The 27,249-nt window shown below is 53.7% G+C and overlaps 1 protein-coding gene, 1 long non-coding RNA gene and 1 pseudogene across 2 annotated transcripts in view; 2 read left to right on the top strand and 1 right to left on the bottom strand.

The window, feature by feature from the left end:
* The window catches only part of LOC142600431 (uncharacterized), a 761,935-nt gene that overhangs the window by 330,296 nt on the left and 404,390 nt on the right, over window positions 1–27,249 (bottom strand). The window lies entirely within an intron of this gene.
* LOC142600830 (SUN domain-containing protein 3-like) lies at window positions 1,199–7,047 on the top strand (annotated as a pseudogene).
* LOC142600829 (SUN domain-containing protein 3-like) lies at window positions 14,019–24,149 on the top strand. The gene is made up of 10 exons (XM_075747192.1): window positions 14,019–14,214; window positions 15,628–15,761; window positions 18,879–18,919; window positions 19,354–19,525; window positions 20,111–20,195; window positions 20,586–20,701; window positions 21,577–21,744; window positions 22,249–22,341; window positions 23,049–23,191; window positions 24,062–24,149. Exons 1-10 carry the CDS (start codon window positions 14,019–14,021, stop codon window positions 24,147–24,149), a joined length of 1,236 nt encoding a protein of 411 aa, XP_075603307.1.

Here is a 27,249-nt window from a genome sequence, read left to right as displayed (position 1 = left end):
TGGAGGTGGTGCAAGGCAGCAGCAGTCTCTTCGGTCTCTTCATGAACACCAGGACTAGGCCCTAGAAAGCCTTTTGTCTCTGCAAAGGGAGGGACAAATCCGTTTTGGATCGCATGGACAGAGTGCCAGGCAGTTGCCCAGATACATCCCTGCTGTAGGAATTGCGAGAGCTTAGCACAGTCCTGTACTGCGCTCCGCGGATGGGTTAGGTCTTCCCGTTGAGCCGAACCAGAAGGACACTGATGTTTCCTCTGTTGGCAGTGGATTTGACTTGTGTTCCTGACAGATGAGGTTTCCTTTGGAAACCTGGTCAGCTCCTCACCAGTGGTCTGCCTTAGGAAAAGGAGCACAAGATCCTCTGAGGGGTCCAAAAAGTTTTCTAGTAGGACAAAAGGGCTTGTTTATTCCCGATGAAGTCTACGCTGTAAGCCTTTCAAGAGCCTCCTGGAACAGGCAGGAGGAGTTTCCGTCTTGCAGAGCGGTGTGTGCTGTCTCTCGGCAGATGAGGCCTCAGGGGAGCAGGGGCTAGCCACCAGGGTGTTTCTTTGGAGTTTCCTTGGTTCCCCATGGCTTGCCAGCATGCATTTACGTTCCATCCTCCCTCCCTCCCTCCCTCCTACCCAGTCTGCATTTGTCTGCATTTATGCCAAGAAAAGGGCCAGTGAGAAGCCGGCTGCTAAAGAAGTGCTGCTAGAGGGGAGACGCGCAACCCCCGCTGCCTTGCAGGCTGTTGACCTGTCGGGGTACAGGCTGAACCTTTTCTTGAGAGGGGGTGGAGAACAGTAGCAGCAGCAGTACCGATGGGATGGTGGGCAGCAGAAACAGGTGTTTGTTACGTCCCTTCCATTTCCAAAGAATCCCTCCCCACCCTCGCAGAGGTGAAGTACGGCCACAGCTTTGGTTGCAAGTCCTCCTCCTGTTGCGGAGTCAATCCTGAGCCCTTTGTCCCTAACGAAACAGTGCCAGTCACTGCCGTAGCAAATGCCCCACTGGTGCAGTTGGTGACAACTCCACCACTGAACTCGAGCTTGTTCAGGACCGAGGCAGTCCTCACGCCACAAACACCAAGTTCAAGACCTGCATTCCCTACTGCTGCTCTCGAGTCTGCTGCTGCTGCTGAACTGCACGGGTACCGCCAGCTTCACCATCCTTTTCCTCCTTGCTGCTCTGTAGGAAAATGAAGGCTCTGAAAACGGTGATGTGGGCGCTGCTTGTTGGTCTCTTCTGTGTTGGTGAGTCTCTGTAGAGCTCAGACCTGAGGGTGGCCCCTTGGAACCATTCTGCCCTGGTCCGCTTCCCCTGCTTTGACCAGAGGAGCCCGGCTAAGAGCAGAAAGTCCCCAACAGAGGTGTTCCAGTCCCTCCTGCTTCAGAGCAGAATGGGTGTGGGGGTGAGGAAGGGGTGACTTGCCTTCCTGGAGGGCTAAGCCAGTTCTCTTAAGCCGAAGGAAGAGCTAGTGGCTAACCTTGGCTGCCCCAGGAGGTTGAGAAGCTTCTGCAGGAGCAGGAGCATATTCCAAGGGAGGGCGTGTCCATCTACTGCGGAGCCCGTTACACCATCATGACCTCCTCTCAGCGGCTACAAGAGGAGAGACAACTATGGCTCCTGGGAGAGACGCAGAAAGGGGAGCGGGCAGCCTGGGGCATAACGCAGCCATAGACCAAGTTGAAAGTGTAAGGAGAGCTTTGGTGTATGTCCGACAGGTGTCTACCACGTGGGACAGGTTGGCGAAGCAAGCCTCTGGAGGACTGCAGCGGTATGCCAAGCCTACATCTATTTGTATATTCAGCCTTTCAAATGCAGGTGACATTTAGGTCTCTTCCGATCAAGGCGGCTTCTGCCAGCGTAACTCCAGGGCAGAAAGTGCCACTCATTAAAAGCCTGTGGCTAGGGCTCGGGACAGTAGCCACCCTGGCAGGTCATTCAGGTGAAGGTCAAACTGGACTGAACACCAGCGTCTCCACAGATTGTGGCATTGCACGCAGCTGAGAAAGAGCAATGATGAGGCAGATTTGGGCCTGCACAGGGTTCAGCCCAGCACTGCTTTGCGTGTGAAGACTTGAGTCCGTGGGTTTTGATGGCTAGTAGAGTCTTCAACATGCCTCCCCACTTCAAAAATTCAGGAATTCCTTTGTGGGCACAGAATTCAGCGAGCAGCTTCGTAGCAATGAAGCTTCTGCGGGTGGTATCAAGAAGGAGCTGCAATCAAACCACTCGTGGAGGCGTAGCAGGAACCTGCCCGATAGCTGCCGAGGGCAACGGGAAACTGAAGGAATACGTAGAAGAGGTTGCATGCACCTCTTGGCCTGTTGAATGAATGCCTGACAAATGGTCGAAGGCTTTGTAGGAAGGGTGTACTTGACTGGAGGCCATTGCCCAAGCCAAAGACGGGAGGCTTTCTGGAAGAAGACAATGCCCAATGTGAATTGTCTTCTGCCTTGCCTGCTGGTCCACGGTGGTGGTCTTCAGAGCTTATGCTAGTGGAGCAACCGAGCACAAACAGGCACGGTGTCTGTAACTCGCTGTTCCCGTGGCTGTACAGAGACTGTCGTTTGCGCGCTGCCTTTGTTTCTGCAGAAAGGCCGGTTTCTCTTTGGAATGACTGTTCCCTTAACTGTCGTTCCAGGAGCGCTTGCACTCCCTGGAGGGGACTGGAAGACTCGGAGGTAAAAAACCATTTCCCCTTGACTAGGACTTTAGAGGAGCTCTGCCCCCCTCGGCCTCAACAGGACACTGTTTATGTGCCCCCTCACACAAGCTTCACCTGACACAGCTCCCTGAGCTTCTCCCAGTTGCCATTTCTTCCCTTCTGCCAAACGGCCAGCTATAGCTCTCCCACGTCCGTTAGGGGACTGCAGCCACCCATCCGTCCACCGTTTGCTGGGCTGCTCCAAAATGCAGCACTTCCCCATAACGTACCCAGGCAGCTGGGAAGCAGCTTCTCAGCCTGAAGCTCTGAGAACTTTGGAACTCACTCTCCCAACCCTTAAGATGTGGTTGCCCTGCCACTCATCCAGAGCCAGGCTTCCTTGCCTCACTCCCATTCCCACAGCATCTGAGGGGCCAGCCACAGCAGTTACGGTCTCTCTCGTTGCTCACTTTTTTCTAGGCCTGCAGGAGACGAGCTGGGAGAAGCGCTGAGCGGACACCCTGACCCTTGAAGAACAGCTACGTAAGGTGCAGGGCGAGCTCTATCACTGCGATGGAGCGCAAAGGATATCGCCGAGCGTGCTGTCCAGGAAGCCTTGAAGCAGGCTGAGCTCCCAGGCTTTACCGGATGGGTAAGGGCACGCTGCAGAAGGCTCTACTGGGAGGTTTCTCTCCTCCCTCGGCATGTATCCTACTCCAGGTCCCTGTCCTAGCTAGCCAAAAGGCTGGTGCTGCTGGAACAAGGGCTGTGCGTGGCCACACTTGCTTTTCCTGTTGCTCCACGCTTCCTTATGGGGGAAGAGAGAGGCGTGGTGGGAAGTAGAGTTGTCCTTAGTCATACCTTCCTCTCCGCCCAGATCTTGGGTCCTCCTCAAGGGAGGACCGGAAAGAAAGAGTGGTCTCAGCAGTCCATATTTACCCCAGTCCCATCTCACAGCCAGAAGGCTTCTCTGTCCCTGCTGCCTGGCACGGGGCATCTCCACAGGAAAAGCCCGTTCCCACAGCTTCAGCATTCCGAGCAGCGGATGTGAGCAGCCCCTCCATTCTGATACCGGTCAATCCGAAGTAGAGCAAACCTGGGAGGTTTCCGGGCAATTCCGGCGTTCCTTCCATCTGAGTTCAACCTTGTCCCAGGTCACCTTGGCTGGCCTTGCAGGGGAGCTGCTTGCCCCGTTCCTTTTCCTTCTAACAGGCGCTCTCCTTTGTGTTCCCTCCCAGGCTGTGCAAGAGATAATCGATCATGTCGTGGAGAAGGTGGAAGAAAACCAAGTCCCGATGCCTGATTATGCCCTCAAATCATCAGGTGCCGTGACACTGTACCATCCAACCAGTTCCAAAGCGCTTCCTGTCCTGCTTGACAATACGGGCATTGGAACGCATCCAGTGGCAGGAGGCAAGGGGCGAGAAGTCAAGGGCCACCTCGTGCCCTGCAAATGTACCCACGGCCAGAGTCTGTAAGGGGCCAGACCACATCTGAAGAACAGAAGGCCTAGTTGACCTTCTTGTCCTTTTCCACAGCCCCTTAGGACAGTTTGATGAGTCCCTGCTGGGTGTTCCAGAGGGATCATGCCAGTAAGAAAGAGGGGAAGCCCACTGTAGGAGACGGATGACCACTTAGAAGCATTTCTCAAGTCACTAGTGCAACATTGCTCCTGACATTGCTCCGTGATCGTGCTCATCTTTGAATTTCCAGGGGCTGCTGTCATTCATTCAAGAACTTCTCCATCCCTCTGGAATACAAAAGGAAAAGTCTTTTTGTATTCCCTGCCGCTGGTGGATTACGTGAGGTCTCCAGAGGTTATCCTTGAGGTAGGAGGAGCACCAAGAAAGAGAAAAACAGAGGTGGGGGGGAGGAACCAAAGGCGCTGCTGAGCGTCGCCTTTACCCTTGTCTTTGCTCCTCCGAGCGTTCTTTTCCTGCCGCCGCCTTGCACAGACCTCCTCGCCTCCTGTGTCTGCCTGTTGAGTATTTCCTCTCCCGGAGTGTCCCAGGTGCTCCGCGCAAGCTTCTAACAGGCCAGCTTGGTCCGGCAGTCTTTGTCTTCCCAGTCGCTGTGAAAACTGTCGGCGTGGCCGGGAAGGAGAATGGACAAGGTGCCTGCAGAGGTCTGGGCTGTGAGCTTCGCGGGGCTCTTAGTGAGCACAAGCGGGCGCTGAGAGCCTGCACTGCTGGAGGGCCCCACGTTGTGTTGGCCAGCCGTCCTGGCACTGCTCGCTGCTCGCTGCTCCTGAGCGGCCTGCACAAGTTGAAGAGTTGGCTGGTGCCAGTGGCAGGAGGTGGGCCTGGATGAGAGGGAGCGATTGCTTCCCCTTACAGGAAAGGCTCGTCCAGGTGGGCCCTTAGTTGCCACCTGCTCTGGGCAGGTGCCTTTCAGCCACACCGTCCCTTGCTTGTTCTTGGCGAGTTGCTCTGGACGGGGAGAGGCCGGAGAGTTTGTACAAGTAGCGCACCCAGCTGCCTGCCCTCGAAGCGCTTCTCCGCTGAAGGGGTCTTGTGAGGCGTGAATTCTCGCCACGGCTTCTCTGCGCGGTACCCGCAGGGTAGCGACCGGAGGCAGCGGCTGGGGTTCAGGGCAGAGCTGATTGCCCAGCTCAGTTCCTAATCCTCTGATGCTGGCGGCGGGAATGAGAGCCAGGGCACCCTTCTCCAGCTGAACGTAGTTTCTTCTTCTCCTCCTCCTCCTTTTCAGCCAGACAATCACCCGGGAAACTGCTGGCCCTTCCCAGGAAGTCAGGGACACGTCCTGATCAAGCTGTTTCTGCCAATCACTCCCAGAGCTGTCACCATGGACCACGTTTCAGGGAGTGCGTTCCATCGAGACAGCATCCCCAGCGCTCCAAAGGACTTTGCAGTCTACGTAAGTCATTTGTCGAGTTGGGGGCGGGGGGTGCCTATGGGTCAAAGAGTCCAGCGGCCCGCGGCTTCCTCCTGGCTCGCACAAGAAACAAGCTCCTCAGAGTTCCTCTCTTTCCATTGTATTCCTCTTTCCATATCCAATGGACCGCTCGAAAGGAAGCTTCTGGGGCAAGGTGGTACTCCAGGAGCCACAGGGAAAAGGAGCTAGCATGGTGCACGGTCCTGGACCTTCTGGCCTCCAATCCCAGTGGGCATGTGTCATCCTCAGGGTACCCCCACCGCCCCCACCCCCACCCCGGGAGCGTCTGCTCCTTTTCTGACTGGCAGCTTAGACTCCTTGAGTAGGCAAGTGTGGCATGCTACTTAGCTGCAGCTTCTCGTCGTCCTCTTGCGCTCATCTTCCTTGGGCTAGGTAGCCAAAATAAACCAGTACTCTGCCGACTGAAGTTAAGTCTTCGCACTGTGTACCAAACGCTCTTGTTTTCTCTACCCCCGTCTTTCTCTAGGGCCTGAAGGAAGGACGTGAGGAGCAGGGCACGTTCCTGGGAGAGTTCACGTTCCTGGCAGCACTGAATCCCAGACAGACCTTCCAGCTGAAAGTACGGGGACCAAGAGGGAGGAGAGTTGTAGGAGAGGAGGAGGAGGAGGAGAAATGTGGTCGGTGGAGGAGAAGCTTCCCCTCCAAAGGGCGAGAGGCAGCCCTCTCCTTGAGCGTGTGCCACGCTGGCCTTTCTTCTGCTTTAACCTCCTAAGGGCGTACGCCTGGACTGCCGTTCTTCTTTGCTTTCGTCTTGGCTTTAAGCTTCAGTGCTCAACAACCGCCACAGTTGAAGCTGAAATCAGCTGGACTGTCTGGACTCCAAGTGCATACAAGCGGCCACATCCCGTAGTGCGCGCTACTACGGGCCTGCTAGTTCAAGCCTAGAAATACTGGGCTTTCTGAGGATTCTGTTGTTGCTGGTAGCGAGTAGCGAGAAGGGAGGCCATTCTGTGTCAGTGGCTTTCTAGAGAAGGCAACGAGGCATTATACTAACCCCACTGGGTCTTGTGACTGTGGAAGCATGTGCCTCAAAGCAGGCGAGAAGCACTTGCCAATCTATGTGCGCAAGCTTCTGGTAGCTGCTTCTTCCTTGACTGATCTTATGGCCAAATGAGGTAGAGCAGGATAAGAAGGTCCTGACCACGAGAGGTCAAAAGACCTCGCAGGGCAGCCAGAAGTAAGCTGTTGAAGGAGTCCATTGCTGTGGCACTCCTCTGTCAGTTGTCGCGTGCCAGAGAGGAAAAGGCAACTCATTTCTTCTTCTCATTTCAGAACGAGCTCTCTGGGGTCGTGAAGTACATCAGGCTGGAAGTGCTGAGCAACTGGGGCCACCCAGACTACACCTGCCTGTATCGATTCAGGGTGCACGGTGATCCTCCCAAAGACGATGGGGGGAGAGGTGTCAGTTTCGTCTGGCAATAAATTCCATTGATTTTCACCAAGTCGAGTTTGAGTCTCTCGTGCCTGTGACGCTAACTGCTAAGAGAGCTCCCTGTCCTCCTCTCGACCCATGAGCTCATCGCAGACTTCCCGGGAGGAAGAGGTGAGGGAAAAAGAGGACCTAGAATTGCCTCCTGCAGATATCTTCATTTTTAGATGACGTGGTGGTGGTTATCCCCCAGATAATTGAAACAGCTATGTGCGGATTGCCATGGGAAGTGGCATCAGATTCCTCTCACAAGTTCGTGGGGAGATTGGGATAGTTACCAATTACTGGTCTTAGAGGTCTTGACTGTGAAGTTGTTGCACTAGGGAATAAAATGACAGAATTGGAAAAGGAAGTTTGCACTTTACACGATGGAAAGGCGGTCGCGCAAGAAGTGATTACTACTCAAGCAGAGCAGCGCAATGGGTGCAAGGTACTGTGGAGCTGCTGGTAGTGCGTATTGCTAATAAACGAAGGGACAGATATGGCAAGAGTAAGGTTTCAATTTCCCAAGTTTGTGCTCTCACCACAAAACCTTCATGGGATCCCGAGGAATAGGATGGAAATATTTGGAGTGAATCCTTGGAGGCTGAGTTTGAATTTCAGCTGAATTTAACAGGCAGGGAGATGGTGGAAGCACAACCCCTCATATAAATGATCAGGCAGCAGGAACAAGCGGATGAGGGAGTGTAGATCACACGTACTTACACTCCGAAAGGGTTAAGGGAATTTTTAGAGCTTTATCAGCAAAGGAGTGGGGAAGGAATACTGGCATGGCTTTTGCGAGCTTGGGATAGTGGAGCTGTATCTATGCATTTATTAATGGGTGAAAAAGATTCATTAAGTCCTATAGCCAGTTATGATCAGATATCACAAGGATATGTTCAGTTGCAAAATAGCAGAGGTCCTGATGGGCAAGATATTATTGCACCTATGCTGTATCAATGGTTGTGTGCAGCAGTTTTAACATCATATGCTGAACCTGTCAAATTAGTGTCGTCCCTTGGAAATTGGTGTACAATGGAAGAAGGTATTAATTTGATGCGTCAAATGGGGACGGCTCATGCGTTGGTTACGGGATCCAATCCAGACAGGGTGGCAGTAATGAGAAGTATCAAAATGCAGTTTGTGAGAGGAACGTCTGCCTCACTAAAACTCTTGATTGTACCAGCAGTTACAAACGCTATGGGTAACATAGGCACCCTAGCAAATACCTTGAGGGAAATTTGGGCTATAATTTCGGGACCATCTGTGCTGGTGGTGAATAAAGTTGTCCTGGTTTCGGCAGGACAAACGTAAGGCTGGCAAAACCAAAAAGAGTTACATCATGGATGACGAGGAAATGTGTAGAGATCTTGTACAAGCCCGTACCCCACGATCAGAAATAGATGGCATTGCAACATCAGAAATGTTTCATTGATGGCAAAAAAGCCGACTGCCGCTGGCCCTGCCACCAACCCCATGCCCACCCTCCACCCCGCCTGCCACCTCAAGGCAAGTCACTACCTGGCAAATGCCAAAAAAAGCAGAAATGAAGGTTTGGCAGGTCCCCCAAAACTGCCACTACTGTAGCCTCTTACTGCGAGGGAGACCAACACCTTTTATTCCTTCAACTACAGAGAGGCAATCTAGGGGGATTTTTCATGTGTTAGCTCTGGGGGATAATGGAGCTGAGGTTACGGTATTGCATAGTAATATTAATAATAAAGAAGTTACATCACAAATCTGTGGACTGGGGGGAAATCTGACTCCTGCCCTCTGAGCTATGGTTGCTTTAACAATAGGAAATGCCACTCCACTTACCACAATGGTGTTAACTGCCTCAGTTAAAGATTATATTCTGGGTATTGATGTGTTGGCAGGATGAACAGCTGAAATTTTAAATGGTCAATTCCTGCTTCGGGACTTTGCAAGTAGGATTCGCTATTTGATCTATAACCATCGTGCATGGATTCCTGAAGTGGGATCCTGTTGTGAGGCAGCTGCCAAATTGCTGAAAGTGCTTTACAGGATAAGGCTGGGCAACTAATAAAAAAACCACAACAGGGCTCTAGTTCTATTGTACAATTTTTGGGAATAGTTTGGCATGGACAGATTAGAGAAATACCAAGTAAGGTACAGCAAACAGTCCAGCAATTTCCTGTACCAACCCCAGTAAAACACCTACAGACTAAGTATCTTGCTTGAACCGAGTGATGAAACAGCTTATATGGCTTACTGCTCTCAACAGGGATGGTACCTTAACCTACCTCAGATGATTGTCATGGAACAGTACCCTAGAAGGGTAAGAAAAGTCATTTGCACTAGTTTTGTGCCAACAGTACTGTTCAAATGTGTACAGCCCAAAGCACTGGATACTTTTAGACAGGAGGCACCAGGCCACCAACCATTATCAATTACAGCTGATGCTAACCAAAGGTTTCTAGAGGCTGTGGCTGTTCTAGCAGCAGTTGATACTATTTCACTGTTTAGCTAGACTGAAGGCAAAAAAGTCAAAAGGTGTGTCCTGTGCTCGTACTGTACTGGGACTTTAGGGTATTGGAGAACTTTCATCGCACACCTGGCAGTATTAATGCGCCCTCTACAGAAATTAACTAGGAAAAAGGTTGTTTGGCAGTGGACCAAGCAACAACAAGAAGCCTTTGATGCCTGCAAAAATGCTGAGTTTGAGCATGCGCAATTACACACTCCTAGGTGAGGATATCCTTTTGAATTAGAAGTAATGATTCTAGATGATACAGTTTCATGGGGATTGAGGCAGATGACTGGGCCAAAAAATCAGAAAGGACCTGTAGGATTTTGGTCCACGGCATTACAAAGCTCCGCTGTACATTATACCCCAATGGAAAAACAAATTTTAGCTGTAGTTTGGGCACTACAAGAAACTGAAAGAATCACAGGCAAGATAGCGTGACTGTGCACACATCCATACCTATTCATGGCTGGATTACTGATGATTCCATGCAGGGGCTCAGGCAGCCACACATTGGAAATGAAAACATTATTTGCAGCAACTATTTCTACCACTCCGCACGCCACTCTTCTAGGAACCGTATCATTCAATCATATGCCCACACCAGGGAAACAGTTCCCCTTGGAGATATCCCTTCATCTCCTGTGGAGGAGGCTCCCCCTTGTGACGAGTCAATAGAAGAGCACAAAAAAGATGCCTGGTTTACTGATGGCAGTGCAACATACACGGCAACTGGAAAAGCCCCATGGAGAGCGGTTGCATATGCTCCCCTTCCAGGAATTATATTATGGCAAACAGGTGTACAGGCATCTAGTCAGTGGGCTGAGCTGATTGCAGCAACTCTTGCTATCCTGGAAGGGAAGACATATTATACACTGAGAGCTGGGTGGTATACAAAAGCCTCACAGTGTGGCTACCCCACTGGGCCCGAGGATTGGCACGTACAAATATACCCTATATGGGGGGCAGATATATGGCAACAGATTTGGCAATATGTACAAAGGTATCCTTTAAATTAAGGCATGTTTCAGCTCATCAAAAAGATGATTCACTTGAGTCACAAATTAATAGGGAAGTAGATAATAGGACCTCTGCTGAAGTACATGTTTAAGCCATAAATGCGCATATAGCTTGTGGACATTGATCAGCTTGTACTGCATGCACATGGGACATTGCTGACAATTAACCCCCTTCTCCATTACATATTTATAAAGCATGTGCACATAATTATACTATTTGTATGCAGCTACACTTAAGGGCATTACATAGGCCATGGGGAAAGATAAAACAGGATCAGTGGGCCTTGAATACGTGGCATATCGACCACATGGTCCCCCTCCCCCTGTCTAGGGGGTGTCAATATGCATTCACTGCTGTGGATACAGTGTCAGGACTGTTTCTTGCTAAACCCACCAAATATGCTGATGAACATAACACAATTGAAGAATCAAAACAACTCACTCATCAACATGGACCCTCTAAATGTGCTGGTTTTGGCTGGGATAGAGTTAATTTTCATCATAGTAGCTAGTATGGGGCTATGTTCTGGATTTGTGCTGAAAACAGTGTTGATAACACAGGGATGTTTTATTCACTGCTGAGCAGTGCTTACACAGAAACAAGGCCTTTTCTGCTTCTCACCCCACCCCACCAGTGACGAGGCTGAGGGTGCACAAGAAGCTGGGAGGGGACACAGTCAGGACAGCTGACCCCAACCTACCAAAGGGATATGCTATACCATACGATGTCATGCTCAGCATATAAAGCTGGAGGAAGAAGAAGGAAGGAGGGGACACTCAGACTGATGACATTTGTCTTCCCAAGTAATTGTTACGCATGATGGAGCCCTGCTTTCCTGGAGATGGCTGAACACCTGCCTGCAGATGGGAAGCAGTGAATCGCAGAATCATAGCATGGTTTGGGCTCGAAGGGACCTTAAAGATCATCTAGTTCCAATTCCCCTGCCATGGGCAGGGACACCCTCCACTAGACCACATTGCACAAAAGTCCCATCCAACCTGGCCTTGAACACGTCCAGGGAGGGGACATCTACAACCTCTCTTGGCAATCTGTTCCAGTGCCTCACCACCCTCACAGTGAAGAATTTTTATCCTTACATCTAATCTAAATCTACCCTCCTTCAGCTTAAAGCCATTACTCCTTGTCCTATCACTATATGCTCTTGTAAACAGTCCCTCTCCAGTTTTCTTGTAGGACCCCTTCAGGTACTGGAAGGCTGCTAGAAGGTCTCCCCAGAGCCTTCTCTTCTCCAGGCTGAACAACCCCAACTCTCTCAGCCTGTCTTCAATAGGAGAGGTGCTCCAGCCCTCCTATCATCTTTGTGGCCCTCTCTGGACTCACTCCAATATTTCCATGTCCTTCTTATGTTGGAGGCCCCAGAGCTGAACACAGTACTGCAGGTGGGGTCTGACGAGAGCAGAGGGGGAGAATCACCTCCCTTGACCTGCTGGTCACACTTCTTTTGATGCAGAGCCGCCAACACGAACCTGAGCCCCCACGAGAGAAACACTGTGTTGACTTGGTGCCTGACTTCCGTCACCTCTGAAGGCCCTCCTTGTACAGAGCACCAAAAGCTGCAGAAGCCAGGAAAGGTTTCTTGCAGTTCCCAAATCTGTCCCTCTTCAGTGGGAATTCAAAGAGCTGGCCCCTTGGTAGGAGATGTTCTGGTTTTGTAGGATTTCTTCCCTTGGGCAGGATGTATTGGGTTTGCATGGCAAGGTTTTGGTAGCAGGGGGACTACAAAGGGTGGCTTCTGTGAGAAGCTGCTAGAAGCTTCCCCCATGTCCGATAGAGCCAATGCCAGCCAGCTCCAAGACAGACCCATCACTGGCCAAGGTCGAACCCATCAGCAACAGCTGTAGCGCCTCTGGGATAATACAGTCTAAGAAATGGAAAAAACCCACCAGGAGGAGTTGCAGCCAGAGAGAGCAGTGAGAAGATGTGAGAGGAACATCTCTGCACACACCAGTCAGTGAAGAAGGAGGGGGAGGAGGTGCTCCAGGCACCGGAGCAGAGATTCCTCTGCAGCAGCCTGTAGAGAGGACCACGGTGAGCCAGGCTGTCCCCCTGCAGCTTCTTGAGATTAATGGTGGGGCAGATATCCACCTACAGCTCATGGAGGACCCCACGCCAGAGCAGGTGGAGACACCTGAAGGAGGCTGTGACCCCTTGGGAAGCCCGCGCTGGAGCAGGCTCCTGGCAGGACCTGTGGCCCCATGGAGAGAGGAGCCCACACTGGAGCAGGTTTGCTGGCAGGACTTGTGACCCCGTGGGGGATCCAGGCTGGAGCAGTCTGTTCCTGAAGGTCTGCACCCCGTGGGAGGGATCAACAGTGGAGCGGTTCATGAAGAACTGCCACCCATGGGAGGGACGCACGTTGGACAAGTCGTGGAGGACTGTCTCTCGTGGGGCAGGGGAAGAGTGCGAGGAGTTCTCCCCGTGAGGAGAAGGGTGCAGCAGAGAGGTGTGATGGGAGGGCTCAGTTTGCCGGGGATGGTTCGGGGACAGCCACTAGGACAGAGGGTTCCGGCTGGTTTGCCAAACGCACCTGCTCCCGTCGGCGGCGCCGCCGCCCGGGTGGGCCCATCCCGTCTCAGCCCGAACGTAACTGCAGTGTTTAGCGCTTCCGCCCAGGCTAGGGCGTGCGCTGAGTGCCGGAGGTGCCGCCGGGTATGTTCTATGGCCCTTTTAATTTGTTCCCTGAGGGCCGGTACACGCGTTTTTAAAGCACCAGGCAGTCCCCGGATGAGGGGCTTGAGATGGCCGGGGTCCGCCGGCGGAGCCACCCGCACGTCCCACTGTCCTCTCTCGTGCACCGCCTGGATACCGGCAGCCTTTTGCACTCCCGCCGCCAGCTCGGACAGACCTTTTACTTTAATAGTGACGGGCTCCCCCGTTCCTTGGGGCCCACCCCCCCCAGCCCAGTACGCCACCCGGGAAGTTACGGGCTGATCGCCGCCGGCCCGTCGCTCAGGAACACTCCCGAGCCCCAAGAACCGGCCGCTTCATCACGGCTTAACGACGTGCGATTCCCCGCCCCGCCCCGCCGCGTTCAGAGACCTGCAACGGCTACTCAGTCTAGGTCTCGCCCGGGTGGCGCGAAACGTTGGCGTGGAGTTCGGCAAGCTCGGGAGCCGTCCAGGGAATTGTGCGAATGGTGGCGCGGGGGTTATCCCCGCGGGGACCCGTATACCTCTCGGCTTTAATAAGTGGCTGTACATTTTACTCCTCTAACTCCTCCACCCCCCCCCCCCCCCCCAGGCCCGGGGGCCTTTTCCTCAGGGTCTGTTTCTCTCCCGTCCCAATCCTCGGGATCCACTCCCGCAATTAGCTTTCGGATCTGGGCAACACTGCGGGGGGGGTGGTGGGGGTGGTGTGGTGTGTAGTGTTACACGCTCGCGTCAGCATGAGGTCAGTCTTCCAACAGGTGCGTACGCTCTCGCTCTAACTGTAATTCATTTCTCAGCCCGTCCCTAGGTCTTTTATTTAAATTTTCTTCTAATTTACCGGAACACTTGCGGTACTCCTGTGCCCGAGTTAGACAGGCACTCAGGATGGCGCACACCGCCCCTGTTCCGATCCCCTATTTCACCGCCGCGTTGCTGCACCCTCTCCACGACCGCTGCTCGGCCGGGCCATTTCTCCTTCGCCCCGGCAAGTACCGCGGGGGGGGGAAAGGCACAGAGCCGTACCTCCGGGGCAGCTGCGCCATCGGCATCCTGCCGACAACGCCAATTCAATGTCGCGACAGTACAAGAGCGGCAAAATACATTAAAAAGTTTAATGGGGTTAGAAAAAGGTAGAACGGTCAAACTGAACAGGGACCTTATACGACACACACTTCGGAGACAGAACTTATTTCCAGGTTCAGGGTGCCAGCTGGGAACTAATACTAAGCGAGGTGTGACTGAAACCGAGTTTAGAACGATGACACAAAATGGCTCCGGTATCTGGGAGACGTTGCGGGGGGTTCTCTGCGTACGTGACGGGCAGCATATGCGCTTCCCGCGAAAGCAGCCACCACGCTCCCCGGTGCGTGCCGTGCTGTCAGACCCGCAGGGAGGAGGCGGGGGGTGCTACCGCCACAGGGTTGCGCAGCATTTCTAAACGGAGTGGGGGGGGAACGGCTCAAAGAGTTCAGGGGCCTGCGGCTTCCTTCTAGTGACAGATAGGCCTTTCTGTTTCAGTGGCTTTCTAGAGAAGGCAAGGAGGCGTTATACTAACCCCACTGGGTCTTGTGACTGTGGAAGTATGTGCCTCAAAGCAGGCGAGAATCTACGTGCTGAAGCTTCTGGTAGCTGTGTTGAGAAATTCTTTTACCAAACAATGATTAGCTTTGAATTTAAAAAGGCTTAGGAGTAATTAATGTGTACGGAGAAGATATCCTAACCTTGAGAATAGAAACATCTTGGCAGGATTGGCCAAACAGGGTTGATACGAACAGCTTGACCAGACATCAGAGTTGGGAAACATCCAAGGAGAAGAAACTGTCTTCAAAGACTTGTGACCATGAAAGGGAAAAAGGAGTGGGGGGCTAACTCCCCAAACGACCACCGACGACCACCAGAGACCCCCCGCCCATGCGTAGTGTAGTTTTGCAACGCCGGCATTATGTAAATATAGTAGATAGGCAGAGAGGCAGAGACTTCTTGGAAAATGTATGAATATTCATGTCTTTAACGTATATAAAGGATGAACTTCTGTTTTAGGGTATACACGATAGGCGGAGCTATGCCCCGTGCATCCTACACCGTACTAAAGAATGGCTGTTTCTAATATTAAAAATGGAGTATTAGAGAGTTTATTGTCCCATATTTGGTGACAGCTGCTTCTTCCTTGACTGATCTTATGGCCAAATGAGGTAGAGCAGGATAAGAAGGTCCTGACCACGAGAGGTCAAAAGACCTCGCAGGGCAGGCAGAAGTAAGCTGTTGAAGGAGACCATTGCTGTGGCGTCTGTTGTTTAGGGAAGAGGGGAGGACTCCAGCCTCTAAAGAGCACGTGGAGCAGGAAACGTGCTCGGAGTCGAGTAGGCTCCCATCCTCTCCTGTAAACGTGTCTCCTGTCCTCGGGACGACAAGAGCGCGGTGCCTACGGCAACAACCAGAAACGAACGCGCAAGGCACCTGTGCCTTGTGCCCTGTGGCCCCTTGCCTTTCTCAGGCTGCAAGAAGAGAGGCACCAAGCTGAACCTGAGCCCCCGCGAGAGAAACACCGCGTGGACTTGGCGCCTGACTTCCGTCACCTCTGAAGGCCCTCCTTGTACAGAGCGTCAAAAGCTGCAGAAGCCAGGAAAGGTTTCTTGCAGTTCCCAAATCTGTCCCTCTTCAGTGGGAATTCAAAGCGCTGGCCCCTTGGTAGGAGACATTCTGGTTTTGTAGGATTTCCTCCCTTGCGGAGAGGAGGGCAAAACCTGCTCCCTGTCAGGTTGCATTTTGCCTCGAAACGGGGCGCTGCCTTTCCTATTGTGACATCGCTGGCCGACGTTGATGTCACAAAGCATCCTCAGCGCTGAGGTAGACACAGCAGGGCATAAGATCGGGGTTGTCCCTGCGCCTTTGTCACTCTCGCTCTCGGGGAACGGAGATCACAGAGGTTTTGGCTCGCACCGATGTTTGGTGACTGTACCTCAGCGGATACAGGCAGACTGCCGCCCAAGGCCCACGATCTGAACAGGTATGCTGCAAAAAGCCTTCTCCTCCTTTCCCCAAGTGTTTGTTCTACCTCATGAGTTGGGGTGGCTGTGGGGTGGGCAGGGGAAGAACACGAGGGCAGCCTGGGAGCTGGGTCTGGAGGTGGTGCAAGGCAGCAGCAGTCTCTTCGGTCTCTTCATGAACACCAGGACTAGGCCTAGAAAGCCTTTTGTCTCTGCAAAGGGAGGGACAAATCCGTTTTGGATCGCATGGACGGAGTGCCAGGCAGTTGCCCAGATACATCCCTGCCGTAGGAATTGCGAGAGCTTAGCACAGTCCTGTACTGCGCTCCACGGATGGGGTTAGGTCTTCCCGTTGAGCCGAACCAGAAGGACACCGATGTTTCCTCTGTTGGCAGTGGATTTGACTTGTGTTCCTGACAGATGAGGTTTCCTTTGGAACCTGGTCAGCTCCTCACCAGTGGTCTGCCTTAGGAAAAGGAGCACAAGATCCTCTGAGGGGTCCAAAAAGTTTTGTAGTAGGACAAAAGGGCTTGTTTATTCCCGATGAAGTCTACGCTGTAAGCCTTTCAAGAGCCTCCTGGAACAGGCAGGAGGAGTTTCCGTCTTGCAGAGCGGTGTGTGCTGTCTCTTGGCAGATGAGGCCTCAGGGGAGCAGGGGCTAGCCACCAGGGTGTTTCTTTGGAGTTTCCTTGGTTCCCCATGGCTTGCCAGCATGCATTTACGTTCCATCCTCCTCCCTCCTCCTCCCTCCTACCCAGTCTGCATTTGTCTGCATTTATGCCAAGAAAGGGCCAGTGAGAAGCCGGCTGCTAAAGAAGTGCTGCTAGAGGGGAGACGCGCAACCCCCGCTGCCTTGCAGGCTGTTGACCTAGTCGGGGTACAGGCTGAACCTTTTCTTGAGAGGGGGTGGAGAACAGTAGCAGCAGCAGTACCGATGGGATGGTGGGCAGCAGAAACAGGTGTTTGTTACGTCCCTTCCATTTCCAAAGAATCCCTCCCCACCCTCGCAGAGGTGAAGTACGGCCACAGCTTTGGTTGCAAGTCCTCCTCCTGTTGCGGAGTCAATCCTGAGCCCTTTGTCCCTAACGAAACAGTGCCAGTCACTGCCGTAGCAAATGCCCCACTGGTGCAGTTGGTGACAACTCCACCACTGAACTCGAGCTTGTTCAGGACCGAGGGACTCCTCACGCCACAAACACCAAGTTCAAGACCTGCATTCCCTACTGCTGCTCTCGAGTCTGCTGCTGCTGCTGAACTGCACGGTACCGCCAGCTTCACCATCCTTTTCCTCCTTGCTGCTCTGTAGGAAAATGAAGGCTCTGAAAACGGTGATGTGGGCGCTGCTTGTTGGTCTCTTCTGTGTTGGTGAGTCTCTGTAGAGCTCAGACCTGAGGGTGGCCCCTTGGAACCATTCTGCCCTGGTCCGCTTCCCCTGCTTTGACCAGAGGAGCCCGGCTAAGAGCAGAAAGTCCCCAACAGAGGTGTTCCAGTCCCTCCTGCTTCAGAGCAGAATGGGTGTGGGGGTGAGGAAGGGGTGACTTGCCTTCCCTAGGAGGGCTAAGCCAGTTCTCTTAAGCCGAGGGAGAGCCAGTGGCTAACCTTGGCTGCCTCAGGAGGTTGAGAAGCTTCTGCAGGAGCAGGAGCATATTCCAAGGGAGGGCGTGTCCATCTACTGCGGAGCCCGTACACCATCATGACCTCTCTCAGCGCTACAAGAGCAGAGAGAACTATGGCTCCTGGGAGAGACGCGGAAAGGGGAGCGGGCAGCCTGAGGCATAACGCAGCCATAGACCAAGTTGAAAGTGTAAGGAGAGCTTTGGTGTATGTCCGACAGGTGTCTACCACGTGGGACAGGTTGGCGAAGCAAGCCTCTGGAGGACTGCAGCGGTATGCCGAGCCTACATCTATTTGTATATTCAGCCTTTCCAAATGCAGGTGACATTTAGGTCTCTTCCGATCAAGGCGGCTTCTGCCAGCGTAACTCCAGGGCAGAAAGTGCCACTCATTAAAAGCCTGTGGCTAGGGCTAGGGACAGTAGCCACGCTGGCAGGTCATTCAGGTGAAGGTCAACTGGACTGAACACCAGCGTCTCCACAGATTGTGGCATTGCAGGCAGCTGAGAAAGAGCAATGATGAGGCAGATTTGGGCCTGCATAGGGTTCAGCCCAGCACTGCTTTGCGTGTGAAGACTTGAGTCCGTGGGTTTTTGATGGCTAGTAGAGTCTTCAACATGCCTCCCACTTCAAAAATTCAGGAATTCCTTTGTGGGCACAGAATTCAGCGAGCAGCTTCGTAGCAATGAAGCTTCTGCGGGTGGTATCAAGAAAGGAGCTGCAATCAAACCACTCGTGGAAGCGTAGCGGGAACCTGCCCGATAGCTGCCGAGGGCAACGGGAAAGTGAAGGAATACGTAGAAGAGGTTGCATGCACCTCTTGGCCTGTTGAATGAATGCCTGACAAATGGTCGAAGGCTTTGTAGGAAGGGTGTTACTTGACTGGAGGCCGTGCCCAAGCCAAAGACGGGAGGCTTTCTGGAAGAAGACAATGCCCAATGTGAATTGTCTTCTGCCTTGCCTGCTGGTCCACGGTGGTGGTCTTCAGAGCTTATGCTAGTGGAGCAACCGAGCACAAACAGGCACGGTGTCTGTAACTCGCTGTTTCCCGTGGCTGTACAGAGACTGTCGTTGCGCGCTGCCTTTGTTTCTGCAGAAAGGCCGGTTTCTCTTTGGAATGACTGTTCCCTTAACTGTCGTTCCAGGAGCGCTTGCATCTCCCTGGAGGGGACTGGAAGACTCGGAGGTAAAAAACCATTTCCCCTTGACTAGACTTTAGAGGAGCTCTGCCCCCTCGGCCCCAACAGGACACTGTTTATGTGCCCCCTCAGACAAGCTTCCCCTGACACAGCTCCCTGAGCTTCTCCCATTGCCATTTCTTCCCTTCTGCCAAACGGCCAGCTATAGCTCTCCACGTCCGTTAGGGGACTGCAGCCACCCATCCGTCCACCGTTGCTGGGCTGCTCCAAAATGCAGCACTTCCCCATAACGTACCCAGGCAGCTGGGAAGCAGCTTCTCAGCCTGAAGCTCTGAGAACTTTGGAACTCACTCTCCCAACCCCTTAAGATGTGGTTGCCCTGCCACTCATCCAGAGCCAGGCTTCTTGCCTCACTCCCATTCCCACAGCATGAGGGGCCAGGCACAGCAGTTACGGTCTCTCCGTTGCTCACTCTTTCTAGGCCTGCAGGAGACGAGCTGGGAGAAGCGCTGAGCGACACCCTGACCCTTGAAGAACAGCTACGTAAGGTGCAGGGCGAGCTCTATCACCTGCGATGGAGCGCAAAGGATATCGCCGAGCGTGCTGTCCAGGAAGCCTTGAAGCAGGCTGAGCTCCCAGGCTTTACCGGATGGGTAAGGGCACGCTGCAGAAGGCTCTACTGGGAGGTTTCTCTCCTCCCTCGGGCATGTATCCTACTCCAGGTCCCTGTCCTAGCTAGCCAAAAGGCTGGTGCTGCTGGAACAAGGGCTGTGCGTGGCCACACTTGCTTTTCCTGTTGCTCCACGCTTCCTTATGGGGGAAGAGAGAGGCGTGGTGGGAAGTAGAGTTGTCTTAGTCATACCTTCCTCTCCGCCCAGATCTTGGGTCCTCCTCAAGGGAGGACCGGAAAGAAAGAGTGGTCTCAGCAGTCCATATTTACCCCAGTCCCATCTCACAGCCAGAAGGCTTCTCTGTCCCTGCTGCCTGGCACGGGGCATCTCCACAGGAAAAGCCCGTTCCCACAGCTTCAGCATTCCGAGCAGCGGAGTGAGCAGCCCCTCCATTCTGATACCGGTCAACGCGAGTAGAGCAAACCTGGGCGGTTTCCGGGCGATTCCGGCGTTCCTTCCATCTGAGTTCAACCTTGTCCCAGGTCACCTTGGCTGGCCTTGCAGGGGAGCTGCTTGCCCCGTTCCTTTTCCTTCTAACAGGCGCTCTCCTTTGTGTTTCCCTCCCAGGCTGTGCAAGAGATAATCGATCATGTCGTGGAGAAGGTGGAAGAAAACCAAGTCCCGATGCCTGATTATGCCCTCAAATCATCAGGTGCCGTGACACCGTACAATCCAACCAGTTCCAAAGCGCTTCCTGTCCTGCTTGACAATACGGGCAGTTGGAACACATCCAGTGGCAGGAGGCAAGGGGCGAGAAGTCAAGGGCCACCTCGTGCCCTGCAAATGTACCCACGGCCAGAGTCTGTAAGGGGCCAGACCACATCTGAAGAACAGAAGGCCTAGTTGACCTTCTTGTCCTTTTCCACAGCCCCTTAGGACAGTTGATGAGTCCCTGCTGGGTGTTCCAGAGGGATCATGCCAGTAGGAAAGAGGGGAAGCCCACTGTAGGAGACGGATGACCACTTAGAAGCATTTCTCAAGTCACTAGTGCAACATTCCTCCTGACATTGCTCCGTGATCGTGCTCATCTTTGAATTTCCAGGGGCTGCTGTCATTCATTCAAGAACTTCTCCATCCCTCTGGAATACAAAAGGAAAAGTCTTTTTGTATTCCCTGCCGCTGGTGGATTACGTGAGGTCTCCAGAGGTTATCCTTGAGGTAGGAGGAGCACCAAGAAAGAGAAAAACAGAGGTGGGGGGGAGGAACCAAAGGCGCTGCTGAGCGTCGCCTTTACCCTTGTCTTTGCTCCTCCGAGCGTTCTTTTCCTGGCGCCGCCTTGCACAGACCTCCTCGCCTCCTGTGTCTGCCTGTTGAGTATTTCCTCTCCCGGAGTGCCCCAGGTGCTCCGCGCAAGCTTCTGACAGGCCAGCTTGGTCCGGCAGTCTTTGTCTTCCCAGTCGCTGTGAAAACTGTCGGCGTGGCCGGGAAGGAGAATGGACAAGGTGCCTGCAGAGGTCTGGGCTGTGAGCTCCGCGGGGCTCTTAGTGAGCACAAGCGGGCGCTGAGAGCCTGCATTGCTGGAGGGCCCCACGTTGTGTTGGCCAGCCGTCCTGGCACTGCTCGCTGCTCGCTGCTCCTGAGCGGCCTGCACAAGTTGAAGAGTAGGCTGGTGCCAGTGGCAGGAGGTGGGCCTGGATGAGAGGGAGCGATTGCTTCCCCTTACAGGAAAGGCTCGTCCAGGTGGGCCCTTAGTTGCCACCTGCTCTGGGCAGGTGCCTTTCAGCCACACCGTCCCTTGCTTGTTCTTGGCGAGTTGCTCTGAACCGGGAGAGGCCGGAGAGTTTGTACAAGTAGCGCACCCAGCTGCCTGCCCTCGAAGCGCTTCTCCGCTGAAGGGGTCTTGTGAGGCGTGAATTCTCGCCACGGCTTCTCTGCGCGGTACCCGCAGGGTGCGACCAGAGGCAGCGGCTGGGGTTCAGGGCAGAGCTGATTGCCCAGCTCAGTTCCTAATCCTCTGATGCTGGCGGCGGGAATGAGAGCCAGGGCACCCTTCTCCAGCTGAACATAGTTTCTTCTCTCCTCTTCCTTTTCAGCCAGACAATCACCCGGGAAACTGCTGGCCCTTCCCAGGAAGTCAGGGACACGTCCTGATCAAGCTGTCTCTGCCAATCACTCCCAGAGCTGTCACCATGGACCACGTTTCAGGGAGCGCGTTCCATCGAGACAGCATCCCCAGCGCTCCAAAGGACTTTGCAGTCTACGTAAGTCATTTGTCGAGTCGGGGGCGGGGGGTGCCTATGGGTCAAAGAGTCCAGCGGCCGCGGCTTCCTCCTGGCTCGCACAAGAAACAAGCTCCTCAGAGTTCCTCTCTTTCCATTGTATTCCTCTTTCCATATCCAATGGACCGCTCGAAAGGAAGCTTCTGGGGCAAGGTGGTACTCCAGGAGCCACAGGAAAAAGGAGCTAGCATGGTGCACGGTCGTGGGCCTTCTGGCCTCCAATCCCAGTGGGCATTTGTCATCCTCAGGGTACCCCCACCGCCCCCACCCCCACCCCGGGAGCGTCTGCTCCTTTTCTGACTGGCAGCTTAGACTCCTTGAGTAGGCAAGTGTGGCATGCTACTTAGCTGCAGCTTCTCGTCGTCCTCTTGCGCTCATCTTCCTTGGGCTAGGTAGCCAAAATAAACCAGTACTCTGCCGACTGAAGTTAAGTCTTCGCACTGTGTACCAAACGCTCTTGTTTTCTCTACCCCCGTCTTTCTCTAGGGCCTGAAGGAAGGACGTGAGGAGCAGGGCACGTTCCTGGGAGAGTTCACGTTCCTGGCAGCACTGAATCCCAGACAGACCTTCCAGCTGAAAGTACGGGGACCAAGAGGGAGGAGAGTTGTAGGAGAGGAGGAGGAGGAGAAATGTGATCGGTGGAGGAGAAGCTTCCCCTCCAAAGGGCTAGAGGCAGCCTCTCCTTGAGCGTGTGCCACGCTGGCCTTTCTTCTGCTTTAACCTCCTAAGGGCGTACGCCTGGCTGCCGTCTTCTTTGCTTTCGTCTTGGCTTTAAGCTTCAGTGCTCAACAACCGCCAGAGTTGAAGCTGAAATCAGCTGGACTGTCTGGACTCCAAGTGCATACAAGCGGCCACATCCCGTAGTGTGCGCTACTACGGGACTGCTAGTTCAAGCCTAGAAATACTGGGCTTTCTGAGGATTCTGTTGTTGCTGGTAGCGAGTAGCGAGAAGGGAGGCCATTCTGTGTCAGTGGCTTTCTAGAGAAGGCAACGAGGCATTATACTAACCCCACTGGGTCTTGTGACTGTGGAAGCATGTGCCTCAAAGCAGGCGAGAAGCACTTGCCAATCTATGTGCGCAAGCTTCTGGTAGCTGCTTCTTCCTTGACTGATCTTATGGCCAAATGAGGTAGAGCAGGATAAGAAGGTCCTGACCATGAGAGGTCAAAAGACCTCGCAGGGCAGCCAGAAGTAAGCTGTTGAAGGAGTCCGTTGCTGTGGCACTCCTCTGTCAGTTGTCGCGTGCCAGAGAGGAAAAGGCAACTCATTTCTTCTTCTCATTTCAGAACGAGCTCTCTGGGGTCGTGAAGTACATCAGGCTGGAAGTGCTGAGCAACTGGGGCCACCCAGACTACACCTGCCTGTATCGATTCAGGGTGCACGGTGATCCTCCCAAAGACGATGAGGGGAGAGGTGTCAGTTTCGTCTGGCAATAAATTCCATTGATTTTCACCAAGTCGAGTTTGAGTCTCTCGTGCCTGTGACGCTAACTGCTAAGAGAGCTCCCTGTCCTCCTCTCGACCCATGAGCTCATCGCAGACTTCCCGGGAGGAAGAGGTGAGGGAAAAAAGGACTAAGAACCATCTCCTGCAGATATCTTCATTTTTATTTGTGTTGGAGGACTGAAGGCATGTGCAGCTAAAGAACGCCCAAGTGGTAAGAAGACGACAGACTGAGAAGCAGGAAAGCACGGTAAAAGTTTGGGTGCCCAGAACTGCGTAGGATAGGCTACCCACTCAAGATAGCATGGTAACTTAAAGTTCAACATGTCCTGCCCAAGTCAAGACACCTTTCCTAGAGGGGAACTCTGTCTCAAGCTGCCTCTGAACGGCCGTCGAGGGGCCTCAGCTGCTCCCGCTGGGCGCGCCATCTCCTCCCATGGCGTGCGGGGGGATGCGCGCGTGTCACCTCTGGAACCTGGCTCTCATCCAACACAGCACCCGCTCTGGCAGAGCCATTTCTTTGTGCGGGCTAGCTCTGGCGTTTCATCTGTGATTGGACGGGCTTCCTTTTGTCCTTTTGGGGATAAGGTCACATGCTTTTGCCAACTCTGTGAGTTGTTGGTTTGGGGAGAAAAGCAGAACACAAGGCGTCTGTCGTTTAGGGAAGAGCGGAGGACTCCAGCCTCTAAAGAGCACGTGGAGCAGGAAACGTGCTCGGAGTCGAGTAGGCTCCCATCCTCTCCTGTAAACGTGTCTCGTGTCCTCGGGACAACAGAGCGCGGTGCCTACGGCAACAACCAGAAACGAACGCGCAAGGCACCCGTCCCGTGTGCCCTGTGGCCCCTTGCCTTTCTCAGGCTGCAAGAAGAGAGGCACCAAGCTGAACCTGAGCCCCCGCGAGGGAAACACCGCGTGGACTTGGCGCCTGACTTCCGTCACCTCTGAAGGCCCTCCTTGTACAGAGCGTCAAAAGCTGCAGAAGCCAGGAAAGGTTTCTTGCAGTTCCCAAATCTGTCCCTCTTCAGTGGGAATTCAAAGCGCTGGCCCCTTGGTAGGAGACATTCTGGTTTTGTAGGATTTCCTCCCTTGCGGAGAGGAGGGCAAAACCTGCTCCCTGTCAGGTTGCATTTTGCCTCGAAACGGGGCGCTGCCTTTCCTATTGTGACATCGCTGGCCGACGTTGATGTCACAAAGCATCCTCAGCGCTGAGGTAGAGACAGCAGGGCATAAGATCGGGGTTGTCCCTGCGCCTTTGTCACTCTCGCTCTCGAGGGAACGGAGATCGCAGAGGTTTTGGCTCGCACCGATGTTTGGTGCCTGTACCTCAGCGGATACAGGCAGACTGCCGCCCAAGGCCCACGATCTGAACAGGTATGCTGCAAAAAGCCTTCTCTCCTTTCCCCAAGTGTTTGTTCTACCTCATGAGTTGGGGTGGCTGTGGGGTGGGCAGGGGAAGAACACGAGGGCAGCCTGGGAGCTGGGTCTGGAGGTGGTGCAAGGCAGCAGCAGTCTCTTCGGTCTCTTCATGAACACCAGGACTAGGCCTAGAAAGCCTTTTGTCTCTGCAAAGGGAGGGACAAATCCGTTTTGGATCGCATGGACGGAGTGCCAGGCAGTTGCCCAGATACATCCCTGCCGTAGGAATTGCGAGAGCTTAGCACAGTCCTGTACTGCGCTCCACGGATGGGTTAGGTCTTCCCGTTGAGCCGAACCAGAAGGACACCGATGTTTCCTCTGTTGGCAGTGGATTTGACTTGTGTTCCTGACAGATGAGGTTTCCTTTGGAAACCTGGTCAGCTCCTCACCAGTGGTCTGCCTTAGGAAAAGGAGCACAAGATCCTCTGAGGGGTCCAAAAAGTTTTGTAGTAGGACAAAAGGGCTTGTTTATTCCCGATGAAGTCTACGCTGTAAGCCTTTCAAGAGCCTCCTGGAACAGGCAGGAGGAGTTTCCGTCTTGCAGAGCGGTGTGTGCTGTCCTCGGCAGATGAGGCCTCAGGGGAGCAGGGGCTAGCCACCAGGGTGTTTCTTTGGAGTTTCCTTGGTTCCCCATGGCTTGCCAGCATGCATTTACGTTCCATCCCCCTCCCTCCCTCCCTCCCTCCTACCCAGTCTGCATTTGTCTGCATTTATGCCAAGAAAAGGGCCAGTGAGAAGCCGGCTGCTAAAGAAGTGCTGCTAGAGGGGAGACGCGCAACCCCCGCTGCCTTGCAGGCTGTTGACCTGTCGGGGTACAGGCTGAACCTTTTCTTGAGAGGGGGTGGAGAACAGTAGCAGCAGCAGTACCGATGGGATGGTGGGCAGCAGAAACAGGTGTTTGTTACGTCCCTTCCATTTCCAAAGAATCCCTCCCCACCCTCGCAGAGGTGAAGTACGGCCACAGCTTTGGTTGCAAGTCCTCCTCCTGTTGCGGAGTCAATCCTGAGCCCTTTGTCCCTAACGAAACAGTGCCAGTCACTGCCGTAGCAAATGCCCCACTGGTGCAGTTGGTGACAACTCCACCACTGAACTCGAGCTTGTTCAGGACCGAGCCAGTCCTCACACCACAAACACCAAGTTCAAGACCTGCATTCCCTACTGCTGCTCTCGAGTCTGCTGCTGCTGCTGAACTGCACGGGTACCGCCAGCTTCACCATCCTTTTCCTCCTTGCTGCTCTGTAGGAAAATGAAGGCTCTGAAAACGGTGATGTGGGCGCTGCTTGTTGGTCTCTTCTGTGTTGGTGAGTCTCTGTAGAGCTCAGACCTGAGGGTGGCCCCTTGGAACCATTCTGCCCTGGTCCGCTTCCCCTGCTTTGACCAGAGGAGCCCGGCTAAGAGCAGAAAGTCCCCAACAGAGGTGTTCCAGTCCCTCCTGCTTCAGAGCAGAATGGGTGTGGGGGTGAGGAAGGGGTGACTTGCCTTCCCTAGGAGGGCTAAGCCAGTTCTCTTAAGCCGAAGGAAGAGCCAGTGGCTAACCTTGGCTGCCCCAGGAGGTTGAGAAGCTTCTGCAGGACCAGGAGCGTATTCCAAGGGAGGGCATGTCCATCTACTGCGGAGCCCGTACACCATCATGACCTCTCTCAGCGGCTACAAGAGCAGAGAGAACTATGGCTCCTGGGAGAGACGCGGAAAGGGGAGCGGGCAGCCTGAGGCATAACGCAGCCATAGACCAAGTTGAAAGTGTAAGGAGAGCTTTGGTGTATGTCCGACAGGTGTCTACCACGTGGGACAGGTTGGCGAAGCAAGCCTCTGGAGGACTGCAGCGGTATGCCGAGCCTACATCTATTTGTATATTCAGCCTTTCCAAATGCAGGTGACATTTAGGTCTCTTCCGATCAAGGCGGCTTCTGCCAGCGTAACTCCAGGGCAGAAAGTGCCTCATTAAAAGCCTGTGGCTAGGGCTAGGGACAGTAGCCACCCTGGCAGGTCATTCAGGTGAAGGTCAATTGGACTGAACACCAGCGTCTCCACAGATTGTGGCATTGCAGGCAGCTGAGAAAGAACAATGATGAGGCAGATTTGGGCCTGCATAGGGTTCAGCCCAGCACTGCTTTGCGTGTGAAGACTTGAGTCCGTGGGTTTTGATGGCTAGTAGAGTCTTCAACATGCCTCCCACTTCAAAAATTCAGGAATTCCTTTGTGGGCACATAATTCAGCGAGCAGCTTCGTAGCAATGAAGCTTCTGCGGGTGGTATCAAGGAAGGAGCTGCAATCAAACCACTCGTGGAAGCGTAGCGGGAACCTGCCCGATAGCTGCCGAGGGCAACGGGAAAGTGAAGGAATACGTAGAAGAGGTTGCATGCACCTCTTGGCCTGTTGAATGAATGCCTGACAAATGGTCGAGGCTTTGTAGGAAGGGTGTTACTTGACTGGAGGCCGTGCCCAAGCCAAAGACGGAGGCTTTCTGGAAGAAGACAATGCCCAATGTGAATTGTCTTCTGCCTTGCCTGCTGGTCCACGGTGGTGGTCTTCAGAGCTTATGCTAGTGGAGCAACCGAGCACAAACAGGCACGGTGTCTGTAACTCGCTGTTTCCCGTGGCTGTACAGAGACTGTCGTTGCGCGCTGCC

The sequence above is a fragment of the Balearica regulorum genome, chromosome 2, assembly GCF_011004875.1.
Source record: "Balearica regulorum gibbericeps isolate bBalReg1 chromosome 2, bBalReg1.pri, whole genome shotgun sequence".
In the NCBI taxonomy this organism is placed as follows: Eukaryota; Metazoa; Chordata; class Aves; order Gruiformes; family Gruidae; genus Balearica; species Balearica regulorum.
The sequence above is the reverse complement of the archived record's forward strand: the minus strand, read 5'-3'. Positions and strand labels throughout refer to the sequence as shown.